The sequence below is a fragment of the Emydura macquarii genome, unplaced genomic scaffold, assembly GCF_026122565.2.
Source record: "Emydura macquarii macquarii isolate MOO-44397 ecotype Brisbane River unplaced genomic scaffold, CSIRO-AGI_Emac_v2 contig_1230, whole genome shotgun sequence".
Taxonomy (NCBI): domain Eukaryota; kingdom Metazoa; phylum Chordata; order Testudines; family Chelidae; genus Emydura; species Emydura macquarii.
Window position 1 is genome coordinate 2,712,782 of NW_027131367.1, and position 18,783 is coordinate 2,731,564.

The 18,783-nt window shown below is 45.9% G+C and overlaps 1 protein-coding gene across 1 annotated transcript in view; it reads right to left on the reverse strand.

Annotated features, from left to right (window-relative positions):
* The window catches only part of NPLOC4 (NPL4 homolog, ubiquitin recognition factor), a 39,754-nt gene that overhangs the window by 16,087 nt on the left and 4,884 nt on the right, over positions 1–18,783 (reverse strand). Inside the window, exons 4-12 of the mRNA XM_067547267.1 lie at positions 17,940–18,122; positions 15,539–15,587; positions 14,550–14,644; positions 13,199–13,322; positions 12,296–12,475; positions 9,682–9,768; positions 8,050–8,121; positions 7,151–7,277; positions 4,304–4,464 (exon numbers count right to left, since the gene is read on the reverse strand). Coding sequence (XP_067403368.1) covers positions 4,304–4,464; positions 7,151–7,277; positions 8,050–8,121; positions 9,682–9,768; positions 12,296–12,475; positions 13,199–13,322; positions 14,550–14,644; positions 15,539–15,587; positions 17,940–18,122 — 1,078 coding nt within the window. The remainder of the gene's footprint in view (positions 1–4,303; positions 4,465–7,150; positions 7,278–8,049; positions 8,122–9,681; positions 9,769–12,295; positions 12,476–13,198; positions 13,323–14,549; positions 14,645–15,538; positions 15,588–17,939; positions 18,123–18,783) is intronic.

The window sequence follows — 18,783 nt, forward strand, 5'->3', positions numbered from 1 at the left end:
AGAATGCTGAAGTAATCTGTTAGCATTTTGTTGACCTCCATTGCTTCGGGTTAAAAACAGGGCTTTAGAGCTTGCTGGAGCATACACTGGTTTCTTGCTATTCTGAACATCTCACTAAAGGGTGGCATGCCGAGTTCTACAATGCCTCTTCCACGCTGCATTCATTCTGGGCATGGAGATACGGGCTTGCCACAATGCAATGCTCCTTTTTTATCTGAGCAGAAGGTCTTTGCTTTTTGCGTTGGAGCACTGCATGCTGGATTCTGCAGTCACCACGAGCTGCACCTTCACATTCAAGACAAGTGCAATTGGTCCAGCTTTATTTATTCAAATTAGGCACAGCTCCTGACAAGTTGCCAATGAGACCTTCAGTTGGGCAAGGTTTTGGCACCCCTTGGGAGTTGTCTGCATGTTGTTGTAGTGGGGACTTAGAATCAGCTTCATTGCTGAAAACACACTTTACATGCACCACAAATGGGGAAAGGCTGCTAGAGCGATGAAGAGATCTGGCGGGAAGGTGTTTCACAATTTCAGGTGGCATCCGGGCAAGCCGATGGTGTGGCACTGACAGGGAAAAACCGTGCAGATTAGCTGGCCAAGCAGAAGTTTCCTGATCTTCACTCAGCACCACTTTGGGGTGCACAAGATTACTTCTGCAAGATTTGGTGTACACTGTACTCATTTTAACAGCACCAAACAAGGTAGTCTTGCCTAACCTACACTGCTTAATGGATAGTTTCAAATACAGGTGTCACAAGCAGACCAGACCATGAAGGTCAGATGTAAACAAAGATGAGATAACTGGCTCAGATGATGGATGGCTAATTTGTTGGTAAGCATCTCCCTTCACTCAATTTTCTCTCATCTCTTGCTCATGAAGCATCTTAACCCAGCACAAAGGGTTTGTGAGAAGCGGCACCATTATTCTCACCGAGATGCTATTCTTACCTTTCCAACCCAATCCTGGAGATGCAAGAGGTTCAAAACACTCCAGGGACAAATGTCTGAGTGAATACTCATCTCTAACAAACTGCATTTAAAAGTTACACAATCCATACATGCAGTAGCTCAGTTACTGACAGGACTTTCGCAGGCCGCACTGCAAGTACTATTCTGACGGCCTAATCCTCTTGTAGACTCCTGCTCCAAAAGTGGGATGGCTCCACTGTGCATCAGGAGGGGCTTCGGAAGAATACCAGGCGACCCAAGAGTAAGGATCTAACACTGGCAACTGTAGAAAGAGAGAAGCCAGGGCTGTGGAACTCATTCCCAGGGGATGGTGTGATGGCGAAAAGTGTAACTGAGTTCAAAAAAGAACTAGAGTTCCTGGAGGGTAGGTCCATCAGTGACTATTAGCCAAGGTGGTCAGGGATGCAACCCCATGTTTGGGGTGAGCCTAAACCTCTGACTGCCCGAGGGGTCTCTGGGAGGGGAAAACAGGGGTGGCTTTCTCCAGAATTGCTCTATTCTGTACACTCCACCTGAACTTTGGGACTGGCCACTGTCAGAGACAGGATACAGGGCTTGATGGACCATTGTTCTTACCCACTAGGGCTGCTCTTAAATATTCCTGTCCCTGCCTTCTTTTCTTTTGCTTTTTGATTCTACTAACCCCTTTCTTCCCTGCTTTTATACTCGCAGGCTGCTGTTCCCCTCTGGCTGGGGTACGTGTGACTCCTGCCGCATGCTCTGCAGTTCTGGCTGGGGTTGTTCAGGCAGCTGATCCTTATTTCCCGTGTTCATGCTCATGCATCGCTCTCCAGAATGGCCTCATACACCTGATGTAGAGCCCTGCTGCCCTGCCTATCCCTGTGGTTGGCAGCAACCACCACTAGGGACCTGGGGCGGGGTGGTGAACAAGTATTCAAACCCCTTGGCTGGGGCGTAACACTTTTCTCGGCTCACTTAGGTATATGGAGGAGGGGGTTTGCCACGAGGCCCTCACTATCTTGAGCACCCCTTTGTAGACCAGGAGGACTACCACCCACTGTGGGGAGACCACCGCTAGCACATTAAGGAGACTGTCTGACGCCCCTTTAGCTCCTTCGCCTCCAGCCCCAAGGTGGAGGCCACCTCTTGAGCAGGCCCCAGTGTGCCCTAGAACCAACCAGAGCCCGGGAGCGTGCTTCATCCGGGGGAGGGGAGGCGGGATTGGAGGGCCGCAGCACTCTTCCTATTGACAGGCGGTCCCCACAAGGGTCCCTGCCTGTGGGGCCGAGTCGTCGTCCGAGGGCGAATGGTGGCCCCTTTCTCCGGTACCCGAGGCACTGACTGCATCCACGAGGGGTTGATGGACCGTGGTCCCCCCCCCGAGAAACCCCATAGGCTTCCATGACCATTACCTCTAAGGCCATCCGGGGCTACCTGCGCCTGGGGCTCTGGCCCCTTTCGTTGGTGGTGGCTCCCCCAGCAACTACCTCCCCAAGGGACACTGAGGCACCATCAAAAGACCACGGTGGCACTGCCCCAAAAGCTCTCACTGTGCAGTACCGAGCCGGGGCGGAGGCAGTGCCCCGATCCACAGGTGCTCCGTCGCGCGTCCCCTCAATGTCAACGACCTTGACTACCAGGTTCGACGTGGGTGCCGCGGCCGAAGCAGGCCTACAGACAATGCTCCAGCAAGCTGGGCTGACCAGAACGTCATCCCGGTACCGAGGACTTTGCGCTCTGCATGCATGCCGGCGCCGAGTCCAACTCCGGCGCCAGGTTCTGCGTGACCTCAGTGCACGGCACTCTTTGGTGCCGAGGCTGTCTCTGGCAACCGAGTTTGGTGCAGCCTCGGTGCGGGGGGCGAACTCCTCGGTACAGAGACTGTCTCCGGTGACTGGGATCAGCACCGCGTCATTGCAGGCAAACATTTCACAGCCGGAGAGCAGGAATGGTGAGATGGACCTCACCAGGTGCCGGGGGGTCAAGACCGGTGTTAGGTGGGCGACTTCGCCCTCCGCCTCGATGCAGCTCAGTCCGGCGACCGTGACCTGCGATAACTTCTAGGGGAGCTGTTCTGCTCTACCTTAGGAAACCAGTCTGCAGAGATCTTCCTCTCCATACCGGGGATCTCCTGAGCCATTCAGGGGGTCCCAACGCAGGCTTCCCCCGTAATGCCAGCCCCTTCTCTCTCATGGAGGTATGGGTGGCAGTGGCATATGCAAGACCAACAAGGCTGTTGCTGCCCAACGGCCTCCAAGTTTGACGGTGCCAGCAGGTGCCAAGGGCTCCCCCACTCCCAAGAGTCGGGGGAGGTTCCCTGGCTGGAGACGCTGGCTCAGGCAGCGAGCCTCCGTGATCTGACCTCGGTACGGACCGGTGCTCCACCCTGCCTGCTTAGCCGGTGCGGGCCGATTCTGTCTCCTCGCGGCACCCTCTGCACCGACGGCACGCTGGGTACCGCAGCAGAGCAAGTTGGTTTGGAGCCGGTTGGGGGCTCCATGAGCGAGGCTTTCAGGTGGATTTTGGTCTGAAAGCCTTGCAGATCCGTTCTCCTTATGAAGGCTTCCCCCCCACGCTTCAGGCACTGGGGGTCACTTCGCGGGAAAACCTTCCCGCCGGACTCACACGGCTTGAAGCCATGAGACCGGAGCATACCCGCTCCTGGTAAAGTCTCAGCTAGACTATCCCAAAGTCTCTAACTACCACTAACAACAGTTATTAAGCTAACTAACTAACTAACACAAAAAAATCATTGCTTAAAGTTCAAAACCCGGGGAATCAAGCGCTTGCAGTGCAAGCACAGGCAGCTCCAGTAACCGTCACGGGCGGGAAACTGAGAGGGGGGGGGGGCAGGGCTGGCAGCACCTCATATACCACAGCATGTGTGCGGGGCTCCAGGGGGCACCGGAGCCGGCTCTACGGGATCTGCTAAGGAGAAAAAAGTTCCAGTAGCCTACACTCACCTATAGTGGAATGGACATGAGCAAGCACTTGAAGAACAAATACACTCAAGACGGGGATTAAAAGTCAACAGAAAAGCGTGGCAGCCATGCCAGCAGACACAGAAGATGTGGTTAGTTCAGAGCACCTGCTCCCAGCCCTAGGCAGATCACTGCAGACCTCATTTATAAGCTGGACAGCCAATGGCTTCGACTCTACTGGAAACCGTAACAGCACTTTTATGAGGAGGAAATGGAGCTAACACCATGACTTCTTGTGAACACATGGGGAACGGTTACTACTGAAAACAGTTCAAAACCTCAAAGACGGCCTTTCACGGAGTTGGATATATCGACTTCCAGAGACTCAGCAGAACTAGCTCTCACGCGCGCTCTCACACACTTCCTCTGTTACCTTCACTCTTAACCCTTACCTTATAGAATACATCAGGCACATACTGCTCACTGCTGGACTCCTTCGCGTAGCCCAGCTCTGGTGCGTCCCGGCACGGCAGCAGGCACTCATCCCGTACCAGTGCCATGCACTGATTAGATACTTGGTAACCCTCAAAGTGGACCTGGTTGTCGGGACCACCTAGAATAGAAAGATACCTGTAAGCCATGCCAGGGGAGAAATTTGCTTATTCTTGTAAGACACCAGTGGACAGCATTATGGTTTAAACAGGTTAAACGGGACATTGGCTTTAGAAACTGAGGCAAGTCATGTGCGTAGTTTGCTATATTCGGAAGTGCTTTTAGGCAAGGATTCCCACAAATGTCCTACACTTACTTTATACTGCACACTGCTTCAACCGCATTTTCACTGCTAGAGTAACAGTATCGAATCCTGGGGTGAAACCCTGGCTGGACTGAAGTCAATGGGAGTTTTGCCATTTATTTAAATAGGCCAAGATTTCAATCCGGGGCCTCCCTCTTCAGCAGAAACACTCTCTAAAACTAAAATCAGGAATATAATTCCTTCTGTCCGGTTTTATTTCTGTGCACCAGACAGGAAGGTCTACACTGCAAATTCCAGGCTACAACAATAATTTAGGTTGCTCACCTGGCAAACAGAACTATGTGCAAAAGCATAGCATTTTCTCAGCCAGCAATGGATGGGTCAGGGGAATTTTGACACAAAAAAACTGGAAGGCAAGACACTCGTTTCAGCTGGCTTTGTCATGGATCACAAAATCAATGCTTTAATTTGGTTAGCTTAAGCATCAGCAGGTTGTACGCTATTAGAACATGATGAGATATCAGAGAGAAAATTAGGCACATATAAATGGTAGGAATGTGTTGTTATCTGTGAAGCTGGACGCTGTAAAGGGAAGTGATCTTAATCCACACAGGGGATCTTAAAAAGGCAAAGTTGATGGTGCAAACCGCACATTTACATTCATACTGAATACAAGGAACAAACCAAGCATTTAAACAGAAACCTGACAAGTTGATTTAACAGAACAGAATGAAATTATCTGGATCAGATGATCAGAAAAGGAAACATTCATTTCCTAGCCTCTGATTTCTAATCTCAGTCCCATTCTTCTCTGAGGCAAACACTCCCAGAAATTAAACGTGGGCCAAGACATAAGGAAGGCCTGAACAAAGTTAACCACCATTTCCTCAGTAAAACACCTTGTTTAAAAAGGGATATACACATTTATCTTGTAACAAAAGATGAATGTGTTTAGCAGCCTGGAATGTGTGAGGCAGCTGTCTGATCACATGGACCTGTTTACTGTAAAAGGCCCCAGAACTTTTATAAAGCCTGGGGCTCAGAGGAGGCAATATAACATTGCACTTTATTCTTCATATTGGATGCCAGTTAGAATTCAGGATTTTTTTATTGTTTAAAATAGACCCCAGAACCTGGTTCAGGGAAACCTTAAATGAACACATCTGCATCAACTCTCAGAGCTGAGCAGCAGATTGAACTTTTCATGCCGTAATTTCCCCACCACATGCCAACACCGCCAACTGGCCATGTGTATCCGAGTATTCTACTGTGATCTTCAGAGGGTCCCTGTAAAAAACTCTCTCTATGGGATGGCTGAAACGGACGTGACAGAAGCCTGCAAAATGCTTTGCTTTAAATATTTTATTTAGTTGACAAAAAACATTCCACACACTTAGGGGGATTCAGAATTTCACTCTGAAGGCTTTTCCAGTATCTGTTTTTCACTGATGTCTGTGTGAGGGAATGAAAGGTCCTTGCTTTACAGTGAACTATCACGAGTAACTTTCAAGACCCCCAAAGTCTAGTATTCCAGTACTGCAGCCTCCATCACTTCAGTTGACAGGAACTGGATTTAATAATGCCCTGGGGAGCTAGAGAATGGTGTTCCTCAAATGATCTAGAATACAGAGCCACTGCTGGGTAACAAGAGCATGGCAATCAAACCCACTTCTCATCCACGGCAGTGCCCTAGCTGGTACTTTGGCCCTCTTCCTATAGAGCTAAATTGAGAAGAGCTTAATTAGGCAGCATGGTCTAATGAACCAAGTACAGGACAGCGAGTAAAGAACTCCTGAGTTCAAGTCCTGGCTGGCAGCACATGGCCAGCCACCACCTGTCTCTCAGTTCTCTCTTCTGTAAAATGTGGCCAATACTCATGATGTACCTCACTGGAGTGAGGCCACTGTTACCGTGTGCAGAGTGCTCTGGAGATGTGACGTGATGCAAGCACTTGGTATTATGATTATATTAGCTAAAAGTAACTAAAAAACCGCCCAGAGCAGAACTGTGTTCTACTGGTTGAAATCTATTGTATGAATCAGGTCTCGAGCTCCACAAGTCCATGCCCTCTAAAGTGAGTTACAGTAGGTGCTCGGACCGCTGCTTTTTGTGGCATCTCCAGAGCAGGTGTTTAAGAGACAGAACTTTTTTTAAAAAGCCAAGCAGGCAGTCACCCTTTGGCCATAGGGTATTCGTTGTTAGTGCTAAATTTTTCACTCCTGGCTGAAAATTTTATGGAGGTGAAGTAAGAGTGTGTGTGTTCATGTACCCTCCATTGGTCCTAACTGCATTCAAGGAGCCTAGGGAAACAATTGGAGAAGGCGCAATTAGAACATGGAATAAGGGAAATCTGTTTTACTTGATGGGTTGGAGAATGATATCAATCTTTTTACTAAGACTGATGGGAGACACCTTGAAAGACTTCAGGTAGTCAAGACAGTCCGTAGCTTGTCTGGGGAGAATTGCATATTCCTTTGGGGTGACCACAAGAGAGAATCCCAGGAGAAATGAGAGTTTAAACACAACCTGTGCCTGTTTATACCTGTAGCCACAACAGTGACAAATTTGGATCCAAAGTGACCGTCTGGAGACAGGCGACATATGTTGGGATGTTGGTTCTGGAAGTTTCCGGCAGTGATGCACTCTTCCGCACTTAAAAAATACGTATCCTAGGAAAAAATAAAAACAAAACATGGCAAGATGCTGGAGCGATGAGATACGCCCCAGATCCATTTCCCTGGAGTGCAACTGATGATGCCATGTTAAAAATATGCTTCTGAGTAAAGCAATTGTGAAAGCTGTGAATGGAATACTACACAGAGAGGGGGTAAAGGTCTGAACACGGGGGACTGGCAATCAGGAAGGCCTGAGTCCTAGTCCTGGTTCTGTCCAGGACTGTGTGGTCCTGGGTAAGTCATTTCACCTCTCAGCACCCCAGTCTCTCCATCTGTGAGACGGGGATAATATTTATCTATGTCACAGGGAGATAGGGAGGTTGAAGTGTGAAGAGAAAAAGCATCACGCACTCTGAGGTTCAGGCAGCAGTGCAGTCTCCAGAAGATGCTAGGGTAATTTACTCACCAAACTCTCAACCCTTATGTGAACCTGCCCCTGCTCCCTATGCTGTGCCAAGAAGGGACTCTGAATCCATCGTTCTCTCTCAGGAGTGGGCGAAAGAGGCTTCATGCTGCTTCATATGCCTGTGGCAGGCTCCCAATCAGCATTCGCTCATCGCACTCCTACTCCTTCACATGCCTCTGAAGACCCCCGTGTACTATGGAACATTGCAATTGCAACGTACACACCCCACTCTACATTGCATTGACTTGACTCATGCCTTTAGTTTCAGTTCCGCAGGGCAGGATTCTGCTAGGCAGAGCCTGTGTTTAAGATGCTCTACAAACCACAGTAAATACAGAAAGTAATGCACTTGCTTCTCACCTTGTTTCTGCTGTATCGAACAGTCCCCTTCCGGGTATCTTCAGAGACCAGATCCGTAAATATCCAGCCAACCTTTGAATGTAACAAAACAGACCACCCCACTTTTTAAAAAGGCAGGCTTCTTTCACTAGTCCAAGATGTTCCTCGTACCTCCCTGCACGGGCCTGCTGTGCGCCACCTGAAGGAAACGACTCTCCCAGCTGCGTCGTGCTCATCTGAACACAACTCACACATCTGCAATGTCAGCGAGCCAGCTGAGGTGACTTGCCATTCGTGTCTTGCTGGGGAATTTTTTCATGGAAAAACTTGGAGGCTGCAGCCTCTTGGCCTTCTCCCCCCACCGCCCCCGACAGCAAAAAGCCAGTTGCTGTGCAATATTTAGAGTGAAGCAACATCAGCAACAACAGTTGACAACATGCCTCAGTGATCTCATTTTTTGACACTAGTAGTCACTAGTTAATATAAAGCAAACATTTTCCCACTCAATTCTAATTTATCCCAAATCCCAGCCTGCTCTGCTCAGAGACATAATTTATTCATGCCTCTTCATCGCACATATACTACTGATACCCTCTTTAGTCAAACTCCCTTGCAACTCTCTTCTGCAACATGAAGCCATTCAGCTAAGAAAAGCTGTTACACCCTCACAGGGAGGCCAAGACACTGACAAGGCAAGCACTACAGATCTGCAGCCAACAGTCAGTAACAACACATTTTTTAACTTATGTGATTTTAATAGAACCGATGTGAGGAGCAAAGGAAAAAACTGGAATCAAATAACATCCACAGATTACTTGCTTCAGTCACTGGCAGCAAGACACAGATTTTATCCTGAAAGAACAAGAGAGCTCACCACAAATGTGCGTGTACTCCTGCCTATGAACAAGACCTCCAGCTTGAAAATATTCAACATCAGAAAATCTAAGATTCAATTCTTAGTGTTAGCATGTTATTTGGAGAGAGACCCTCAGACAGGCTGGAAAATTAAGTATAGATCTGAAAGCCATCTGCATACAGAGGACGCTGAAATCCATGTGTCTTGATTAAATCACTGACAGGTTGCAGATTCAAGAGAAATAAAGGACCAAGAGCTGAACTCCACATCTAAATTGTACACAAGACAACTCTCACCACATATCGCCCCAAATTAATATTCTAAGATAGGCACTGAGGCTCTGATAGTTAGAATCCTGACAGCTAAATACAGAATATCTCAAAGAAAGAACAAGACCCACAAGAAAACGCAAACCACAACTGTGCCAAATTAGCACCTGCCAGAGACGCTACCAGAATGTGCTTGTCTGAGGAGAAAGCAAGGAGAAGTTTGGTTTCTACTATTCTAATTCCTTTGATGTCGTTCAAGACAGAGGACTGTTGACATAAGCAGAACAGCTCTGCTGTACAGCTCAATATTTATGCACAAAGAAATAGTCTCATTTACTGTAACTCCTAGAAGCGTGAGAGCTATTGGCACCCCGTACACACAAACTAGATTTCAAAATATGCTCAGCCTTAATTTTACCCTGTAAAGCTGGGGAGAATCGATGTGAGTTGAGTCTCCTTTCACTGCTGCAGAGAGAGACCTAAGAACTCCTTCTCCCAGACACACGTTATCGAACAAAGTGTTACTACCTTTCTCAGGCCAAGTTTTGCAGCAATCTCATCTACAACCTCGGCGTTCAGATCTTCTAGGAGCTGCAGGCTGTTTTGTGTTCCAATCTGTAAGCAAACAACAGAACTTGCTCATAAAATAGAAGAATGTTCAAAATCCAGAGAAAACCAGTTTTTGTTATTTTGAACATTTCAAGAGAGGATGTGTCTAGTGGATGAGGCAAGGGGCTGGGAACTCAGTCGCTGGGTACCACTGACTTGTGAGGACCTCAGGAAAGCCAGTTTATACCTACCTCATGGGAGTTCTGAGGCTTAATTTGCAAAGCACGTCAAGATTCATGAAGAAAGGGGCTCAGTCTAAGCATTTACACATTAAGTCTCTCACTCTGGTCTTGGCGCACTTCTTGAGAAAGGCAAAGATAACATCATTTTTCTGAACCCGCTTTACTCGGCTCACGCTGTGAGTGTTTGACGTTAAAGTAGCACATCGGAAAGAACTTGGTGAATCCAAGGGCACGTTCAGGCTTTCCTCCTAGCTCTGGAAAACAACACTGGGGGTGCTTTCAAAGGCAGGAGTTTTCGTTGTTTGTTTGTTTGTTGGGGGGAGGCAGAGAAGAGCAGAGTTTTCTCGCTCCAGACTCGCTTGTAAGAGCTTTTCAGCACTGACACTTAGCTCAGTTGTGATTTTAATCCCAGTGAATCCAATGACAGTATCAGGATTATGGACATTCAAGATCCATACCTCCCTCCGCAGGGCATGCACGTATACACCCTATGCACAGCACACACTAAACACAGACCATTTGAATTCACAACAGTCGTGATGTGAAGAGTCAAACTTGATCTAAAACCCATCCTTGGGCCCGGCAAGCTTTCTGTACCTTTCTATGTTGCAACATTGAAGCTTTAGCACTCAGCTTCCTAGATTTTGTGGGTTTCAGGGAGATCTTGAAGCATGATGTGAATGCAGTTGTGGCCTAGCAGAAACACGACACCTGCTGCTCTTCAGGATAACCCCAGCGTGCTTTTTAGTTCTTAAAAAGGGAAGTTAAATTCTAGTCCTGCTTCACTTTTTTGTACCCTGACCTGCAGATGCCATTTTCCATGATGAATCCTTGCATATAATGCAGCCCTTCAGAGAGCAGCTAGACAAGGAAATACCTCCAGTATCCTTCTCTCGTCCGAACACTGCCAAGGCCACTTTGAAAATCCCAGCCTCAGTTTAAAGAGATTAAAATCTGACTGCTCAGTTCCATTCTCAATTAGTGGGAATTCTGGCAATTTGCTCCCTAGGCTTTCTTAAATTCACAGCCTAAGATTTTTGAATGTCCTTGCACACTGCTCTCCTGAGGTACTATTCTTCCGCGACAGTACTACACAGTGCGGCTGTAGCAGTGCTAATCCCAGAGACAAGGTGGGGGAAGTGATATCTTTTATTGGATCAACGTCTGTTGGCAAGAGACAAGCTTTGGAGCAACACAGACCTGAAGACGAGCTCTGTGTCGCTCGAAAGCTTGTCTCTCTCACCAACGGTACCTGGTCCAATAGAAGATATCACCTCCCCTCTCTTGTCTCTGGGATTAGCACAGTACTAGGCATTTTCAATTACATCATTACACTTACACAGCTTCAGCTTTTTAACATTTGATTCAGTTATAAAGCTATATTAAACTCTATTTTATGTATTTGGTTTCACTGGAACTCCTATGCCTAACACAGGACGTGGTCCAAGATTATGTAGATAAGGCCAGAAGGACTCCCAGGCAGTGACTAGCACCACCTAGCGACAAATCCTAGTCTTTATTTTCGAATTCACTCTGTATTAATGGTCCTATGCAAAAACAAAAGACACCCCAAAATGCCACCGTAGAGGTCAAAATATGAAATTGACGGGCAAACTAGTGGACTGGACCAGTCTGCAACAAGGTGTGGGCCAGCTCATCATCAAACTTTACAGAGTTTGAAACAAGGTCCGCAGAAAGAGACATTTTAAGGTAAAATCAAATGGTGATTTACTCTCTTTTAAAATGCAGGCTACCAAGACAGCATAGTTAAAACTTGAGGTATTCTGCTCAAAACAGATCTGTCAACCCCTGCATAGCAGTGGTAGATTTCTACATGGCAGATTCTTATTTAATAAAGAGAAATCATGCAATTTTGACCCAAAATTTTTGTTTTATAGATGATTTTACAAAATTTAAGAACAGAAATATTTCCATGAGCATGTTTTGAAAAATATTATTTGTTTCAAAACATTTTGAAACAAAAATTTCCTGCTGAAGCCTTCGCAACCCAAACAATTCCCCAGAGAACCTGAAAGTGAAACCCATTCCAAGGAAGTCACTCGCATGTCGTTTCCTTTTGCCTTTCTCTGTGCTTGGGCAACTCAAATCATACAGAATAAAGAATGAAAAGCAAACATAAGTTTTAAAAATTTCAGTGGTAATAATCTAAGTTGGCACTATGGACACAGCCATTTATTCACAATATATGATTTTTATTGACAGTTTTCCTTTAGCATCCACTGCAGAAAGTATCCCATGTGATTTCCTGAACAAAGTGGGTTTCATGTTCCCGGATCACCATCTTTAAGAACTAAAGCTGTGACATTCTTGTGCTGAGTTGTTATTTTTACCTGTGGAGGTTCATAGATGGCAGCTACTTCAGCCCTGATACCCAGAGGGATGTCCTTGTGCTCTGTGTATCGCCCATACAAGTACCCAAAATGCTGGTTCCCTGTCTTTCTCCAGAAGTCTAAGAAGCGATCCGCAATCGTGTGGTTCTCAAACATTATGTTGTCAACGTGCCTGTATTTCTGTTAGATAGAACACAAGAGTGTTTCAGGCCAACTCCCTGACCCCAGGCTTATGTAATCAACTAGTTTGCCTATTTCCAGTCCAGTCATGTCCCTCCCCAAATGTCCCTCCAGATCCGCCTGGGGTGTACCCCCAATAATTAAGGAAAAACACAGTCAGAATCGTGCTGGAGCAAGGGCAGGGAAGGAGAAGCTAGCCTGCTCCCTGCCTCCTCCTTCCCGTGACTGCTCTATCCCTCCCTGCTCCAAGCTCCTGCTGCAGCACCTCTTTTCTTCTCCCCCCAGTGGAGCAGAGTGCAGGCAGGCTAAGGGGAAAGCACTCAGACTACCCAGAAATCAGTTCTACCTTCTTGCTAGGACCATAATCCCACAGTCCTTTTCAACTGCAAAGCCTTGTGGAATTTCAATCGGTTGCAGCAAGAAGTGGCGGGTGGCTTTTTGGGTCCCATGTAAATGAGAGTTGAGAAACACCACTCCCAGCACGTCAGTGCAGATGTCCTCTGCACTACCAGGAAATTACTCAGCCCAGCACATTTCACTCTCTCTCTGCAGCAGCTAAAGACGTTAACAGCCATTTCCCTAGCAACTGCCAATATGTAAAGGCTCCCAAACTCCACATTGGCTGCTCAAAGGTTTCTCCACTTCAGAAATAAAAAGGGTAAATAAAGACTTCTCTGTGCAATGGAGCAAAGAGCACTCAGCACAGCCAACACCAAGCCTCACCTGTCTGTTGAGTGTGATAGCGCTTGGCTGACACTTGGTGCAAATGCCTTCTGGCCAGGGAGGATGCCCCTCACACCCAGATTTAATCTTGCAGCTTATGTTCTCCAGTGCAACAAACTTCCCCCTAAATAAAATGGGATGGAAGGTGGGTTGTTTTTTTTTACTAAGCATATGAATATACCTTGCGTCTCCTAGAAAGAATCTAGCAAGCGAAGCACCTTATATGTAACAAGGTACAGGATAGACATAGTGCGCTGATACTTTGCACCTCTACAAAATCTCAAAGCACTTTACAATAGGCCCCTCGGACTTGTCCAAAGTCACACAGACAATTCAGTAGCAGAGCTAGCAATGGAAGCCAGGAGTCCTGGGTCCTTCTGCTCTACCTACTGGACAGCTTTCCAGGAAGCTGATGGCTCCAGCAAAAGTGTCAGAAATGCAGATAAAAATCATTTGGCTGTAGTTTAAAAAGTTTACATGGCACATGGCAAGGCAAGTCTTCTATTGCACAACCAAATTTAGTTTCCTTTTTATGTGCATACAATTTCTTGCAAGGTGGATTTCTCTCAAAATGGAACTATCTGTACTTGAGCTTCATTTCAGCAAAACAACCTCCCCCCGGTGTCAAGGAAAGGTTATGCTTCCATTTGTTTCCTCTTTAAAGGAAAAGCATGTTATAATACTGCTGGGTGCTCGGCTCATAGCTCCATGGAAAGGGACACTGTGTTTGGGGCCACAGGTTAGCATCTGACATCCCTGGGCTATTTGAGTGACAGAAATACATGTCATGTTCAGCACTCCCTCTGCCTAAGGTACTTACCTGGGCCTCACAATGACATTATCCAAGTGTCTCAATTAGTAATGAGTTTATCCTCACAACCCCTCTGCGAGGTAGGGAAATGCTGTTACCCAGATTTTGCAGATAGAGAACAGAGGCAAAGAGACGTAGACGCTTTCCCAACGTCACACAGGGAGTCTGTGGCAGAGGGGAACCAGGGCACAAGGGAATCTGAGCTTTAATTTTCTACAAATCTTAATATTTAACTGAAAAGCTGAAGTGGATTGTGGTTAAAAGCTCTTCGATCCACCAACACACAGTCCATCCCACCCTGAAGCCCAGACGCCGGGCTTCTTGATCATACTGTGCCCTTTCTTCCTTCCATCTGATCTCCTCCCAATTTCAGCAATGCTGCTTGTAAGCAATTACTCGGCCACAGTTTCAAATGAAGCTACCTCTTAGGATACATTTCCCCACAGTTACCATATAATAGTTATTACCAACAACACTCATGCAAGGTTTGTGCACTTTGTTGTAGCTACAAGATTCCCTTAATTGCTGCAAATTTCTTACTTGTCTGCTCCTCCGGTCAGTTTCCTGATATAGGCATGGAATGACATATGCTTCACAGGAGGTTCCAGATGGTTTAAATAATCTTCATCAAAAGGCTGCCAAGAACACCACACAAAGGAGAGCCAGGTCAGACACCTGGCTGTTAATACATTGATCACTGAACAAATGGGTGTTCTAGCTTCCACTCACTACTACCACACCACTTCCAGTGTGGACGCAATCAAAGTGCTCTGGGGTTTTTTTCATGGCAGTTACTATTGTGACAAAGTGTGGGACTTTACAATATTTGTAATATTGCTTCATATTTACTCAAAACACAGGCTTTCTCCACATACCACAGCTAGCCTCAAAAACACAATGCTTTTTAAATAACAAATAAAAAGACCAGCTGATCAAAGAACTTCAAAGAGCTTTCAGAACTCATAGGGTGGAAGAGACCACACTCACTTGGGTAGACTTTTGGGGGGAACCATTGTTGCATGCCAAGTAAACAGATGAGGGTATCTGTAGTTGTTATTAAGGTTGTTTGCAATCTAAATAGGGTGTGGTGGAAATCTGAGGAGAAGCACTGAGATCCGTACAGGGGGAGGGGAAAGGAGAGTGTGAAATGAATGCAGTGAGAGGCAGAGAGAGAAATTCAGCGTGAAAGTGATGAGAGACGAAAAGAAGCTCACACACAAAGGTGTGCTTGGGCTTTTTAAAGTATTTTCTGTTAAATCCATTATCGCAGAAAAACAAATACCTTAATCATGACCAATCCACAGTCAGCATTATAGCCAAAGGACTGACTCTGTTTCTTTAGCTATTACTGGTGTGAACAGGAGGCCTTAGGTAACACATATCAGGACACTGCCTCTCAGAATTGCTACCATTACACAAGCAGAGCTTCAAGAAGTGTTTAAGCAGGCAAAGAGCGGTTAGATACAGACATTTAATTTTAACGGTCACTTTTTATGTTACTTTCTACAGTGTTTAGTTTGATTCCTTACCTCTAGTGGGACACAATGTACGCATTTACCCAAGGGGCCATGTCGACATCTGTGTGAAGAGAAAAGAAATTAGCACAAGTCGCATTTAATAAATAATAATAATGGGAAAGATACTGCATGCCAGCTTTTACAATCTTACAGTGTAGGGATCTGGAATGTTTGGATAACCATTTGGGCCATGGACCAAGAGCAACTCCTGGTCCATTATGAGATAGCACATAGGGCATCATTAAAAAAAATAATTTCACATACATTGGGAGCAAAACCTTGGATTTAAACTACAAGTCTGAGGTCACAATCAGACATTCTTAACATACCTGTTCCACAGGCAGACAGCACCACTAGGTACACAACTATATGCACTGCCTTCAGATTATAATCCCTGCATTGTTCAGACTCTGATGCAGGGCTGGGTTTCAATGCTTTATGGTGTCTGGGTGGGCTGTATTACTTTAAAGAAATGAGGACCAACACACTCATCCTTTAGCAGCTGCATAAGGATGCTCTCGGAACACACAGTGAAATATTCCCTCACCTAACTGATAAAATTCTGTTGGGCCAAAGTTAAGACAAGGAAAGAAATCTTTTTCTAAATTGATCTCCTTAAAAACCACAGGAGCTCTGCCATGGCATTAAGAACTGGTCAGTACCGGTTCTTAAGAGCAAACCCCAGCAGATAAATATGGCTGCTGGCTCTTGCTCGGAAGATATGGATTAGAGCCAGTGCGGTACTGTTTTTAATAAGGTTGTAGGAACATTATATCCCACATTAAAGGACCACAACAGGTTACTAATGGACTTAGTGGAATGCCTGCTACCCATCATGTTTAGATTGATGTGTACCAATAGCCCCAAATACAGGCATAACCCCAGACACTCACTTTTTATGATCATAAATAATTGTTATTGTGCTTTGACTCCCTGCTAAGAATACCTTTCTTCTCTTGAAAAAGGTGGTCAGGTTAAAAACCAGATTTTGGTTTGATTCTGTTTTGTTTTTTTAAACCAAGAAGTGGAGAGTTTTGCCTTTCTCCTTTGAAGATTAATGTGCCCTTTCCCTCATTATCAGCTTGAAAAGGTGAGACAATATTTTCCATTTAAAGGCTGCGCCTTTCTGATCTTCCCTTCTGCTGCAGCACTAAAGATTAAACCACATGGGAAAACAACATAACAGGGCCGGGTGGGGCATTCAGGTTAAAAAAAACCCTGCTCATCTTTAAATCTTTGTTCAGCACCTCTCAGAAGTTACTTCACAAAGGGGATCTAGTCCCAAGTCTGAGGGTAAGTGAAAATCGTAATCAGGTGCTGCAATTATTGCCCTAGACTTTCCCCAGTTAATCCAAAGTAAAACAAGAGTAACCACCCAGCCCTAGAACATTTTTGTTAATGCGTGTTTAGATTTAAGGTTTTATTAAATACCTTCATGTTTATTTTTATGGGAAACACACACTACATTGCTCATCCAGAGCGCCTCTCAGCTAAAGACAGGAGGTAATAGGGTCTAGCAGACACAACATTGGACTGGGACTCAGGAGACCTGGGTTTTATTCCTAGCTCTGACACTGGCTTGCTGAGTGACCTTGGGCAAGTCACTTCCCTCCATGTGTCTCAGTTTATCCATCTGCAAAACGGGGCTAATGATACCTCCTTTGTAAAGCACTTTGAGATCTACTGGTGAGCACTATATAGTAACAAACTAGTAACAAACAGAGCACCTGATTGAAGGCAGACATGAACAATCTGCAACAGAGATCTGCGACCTAGATGTTCTATCCTCTGTTATTCCTGGATGCCTAAGTAGCAGCTTTGGCTTTCATGTGGGATCCAGACCATGCCACAGTTTATTCATGCCTGTCACCTCAAGCCTGGATTAACATCACACACACTATAGGAAATACACCCTGAAACCATATGGAAACCGAAGCTAGTTCTGAACGCAACCCGCTGCTCATTAGGCAATATGTCACACAGGGAGCATATGCCACAATTGTTCCGCACTCTGCATTAGCTACCAATACATTTCTAGGGAGAATTCACAGAGTTGATTTTAATCTGTGTAGCCATAAGGGGGTTGGGAACTGATAACATGATGCTAACAATGTTGTGATCATCAGAAGCACTTCAACTGCAGTCACCATGGTTTAAACAGCAGGTGGCTGTCAGCAGGTCCTTCTTGGCGAAGGCCTTTCAGTTTTGGAATCTGCTTGCACCCTTGCCTTGCCTGGGTATTTCAAAAGGGGTGGGAGAGCAAATGAGCTGGAGTACGGTTTAGAAGGAAGGCAGTTCATTCAATGCACTGATTGGTTATTGGTTTCGTATTGAACGTTATTTTAAATTTTGTTAAGCATCAAGTACGTAGCTGACAGTATAAAACCTAGCTAGAAAGCACAGCAGTATTTACAGTTGCTGGTCTCGATTCCTGTAAATCTTCCCATCCTGTTTGATTAGGTACTGGTCGATCTCATCTTCCACCACGTGGGGGACCCCCGACGGGCGCAACAATCCTTGGGAGATAGAGGTGTCCATGTTCTCAGAGGAAGAGCCAGCAGGGCTCAAGGGGAAGAGGAACAACATATCACCATGTCTATGTGGGGAGAAAGGAAAACAAACACTGCTTTGGAATGTGCGTAACTTCCTACATATACAGTGAGGCAAACCAGCTGTCAGGAAAGCGTCCGCTCTGTATGTTATAGCACAGTTCAAGGTACGTTACCTTCACCTCCCTTTCTTTCAGCAATAACTTGCTTGAACGTGATTTTCACTGTAACCACTCTGAGGAACCTATTGCTTCAGTCTGAGTTACCTGATGAAATTTCTAAGCCTACTTAGCAGCATATAATTATAAAACATGCCTTCATGAATGCATATCTGCTGCAGCTTCCCAGGTACCAGCCCTTGAAATCTGTAAAAGCATAGGATCAAGATCTGAGTAGCATAAATAAACTAGCAAAACACTAGCGACTACCCTGTAAAGCCAATTTATTAGCTAGCTAATGTTCCTGCTGTTTTGCTCTTTTGCATCAAGTTGTAGGATGACCTCAAACACTGGTGCTGAATTCTCCGCTTAGCACCAGCAAAAGAAAGAGGCACCTTTCACCAAGAAAGAAACAACGAAACACAGAAACAAAGAAAAAAGCAAGAACAGAGTAGAAGGGGTTAAATGGAGAGAAACAACAGCTTTAGCAGAGCAAAAGGCTCAGTAGAAGGTCACCTACACTTGTAGTCACGTGTCTTCGGGAGGTGTT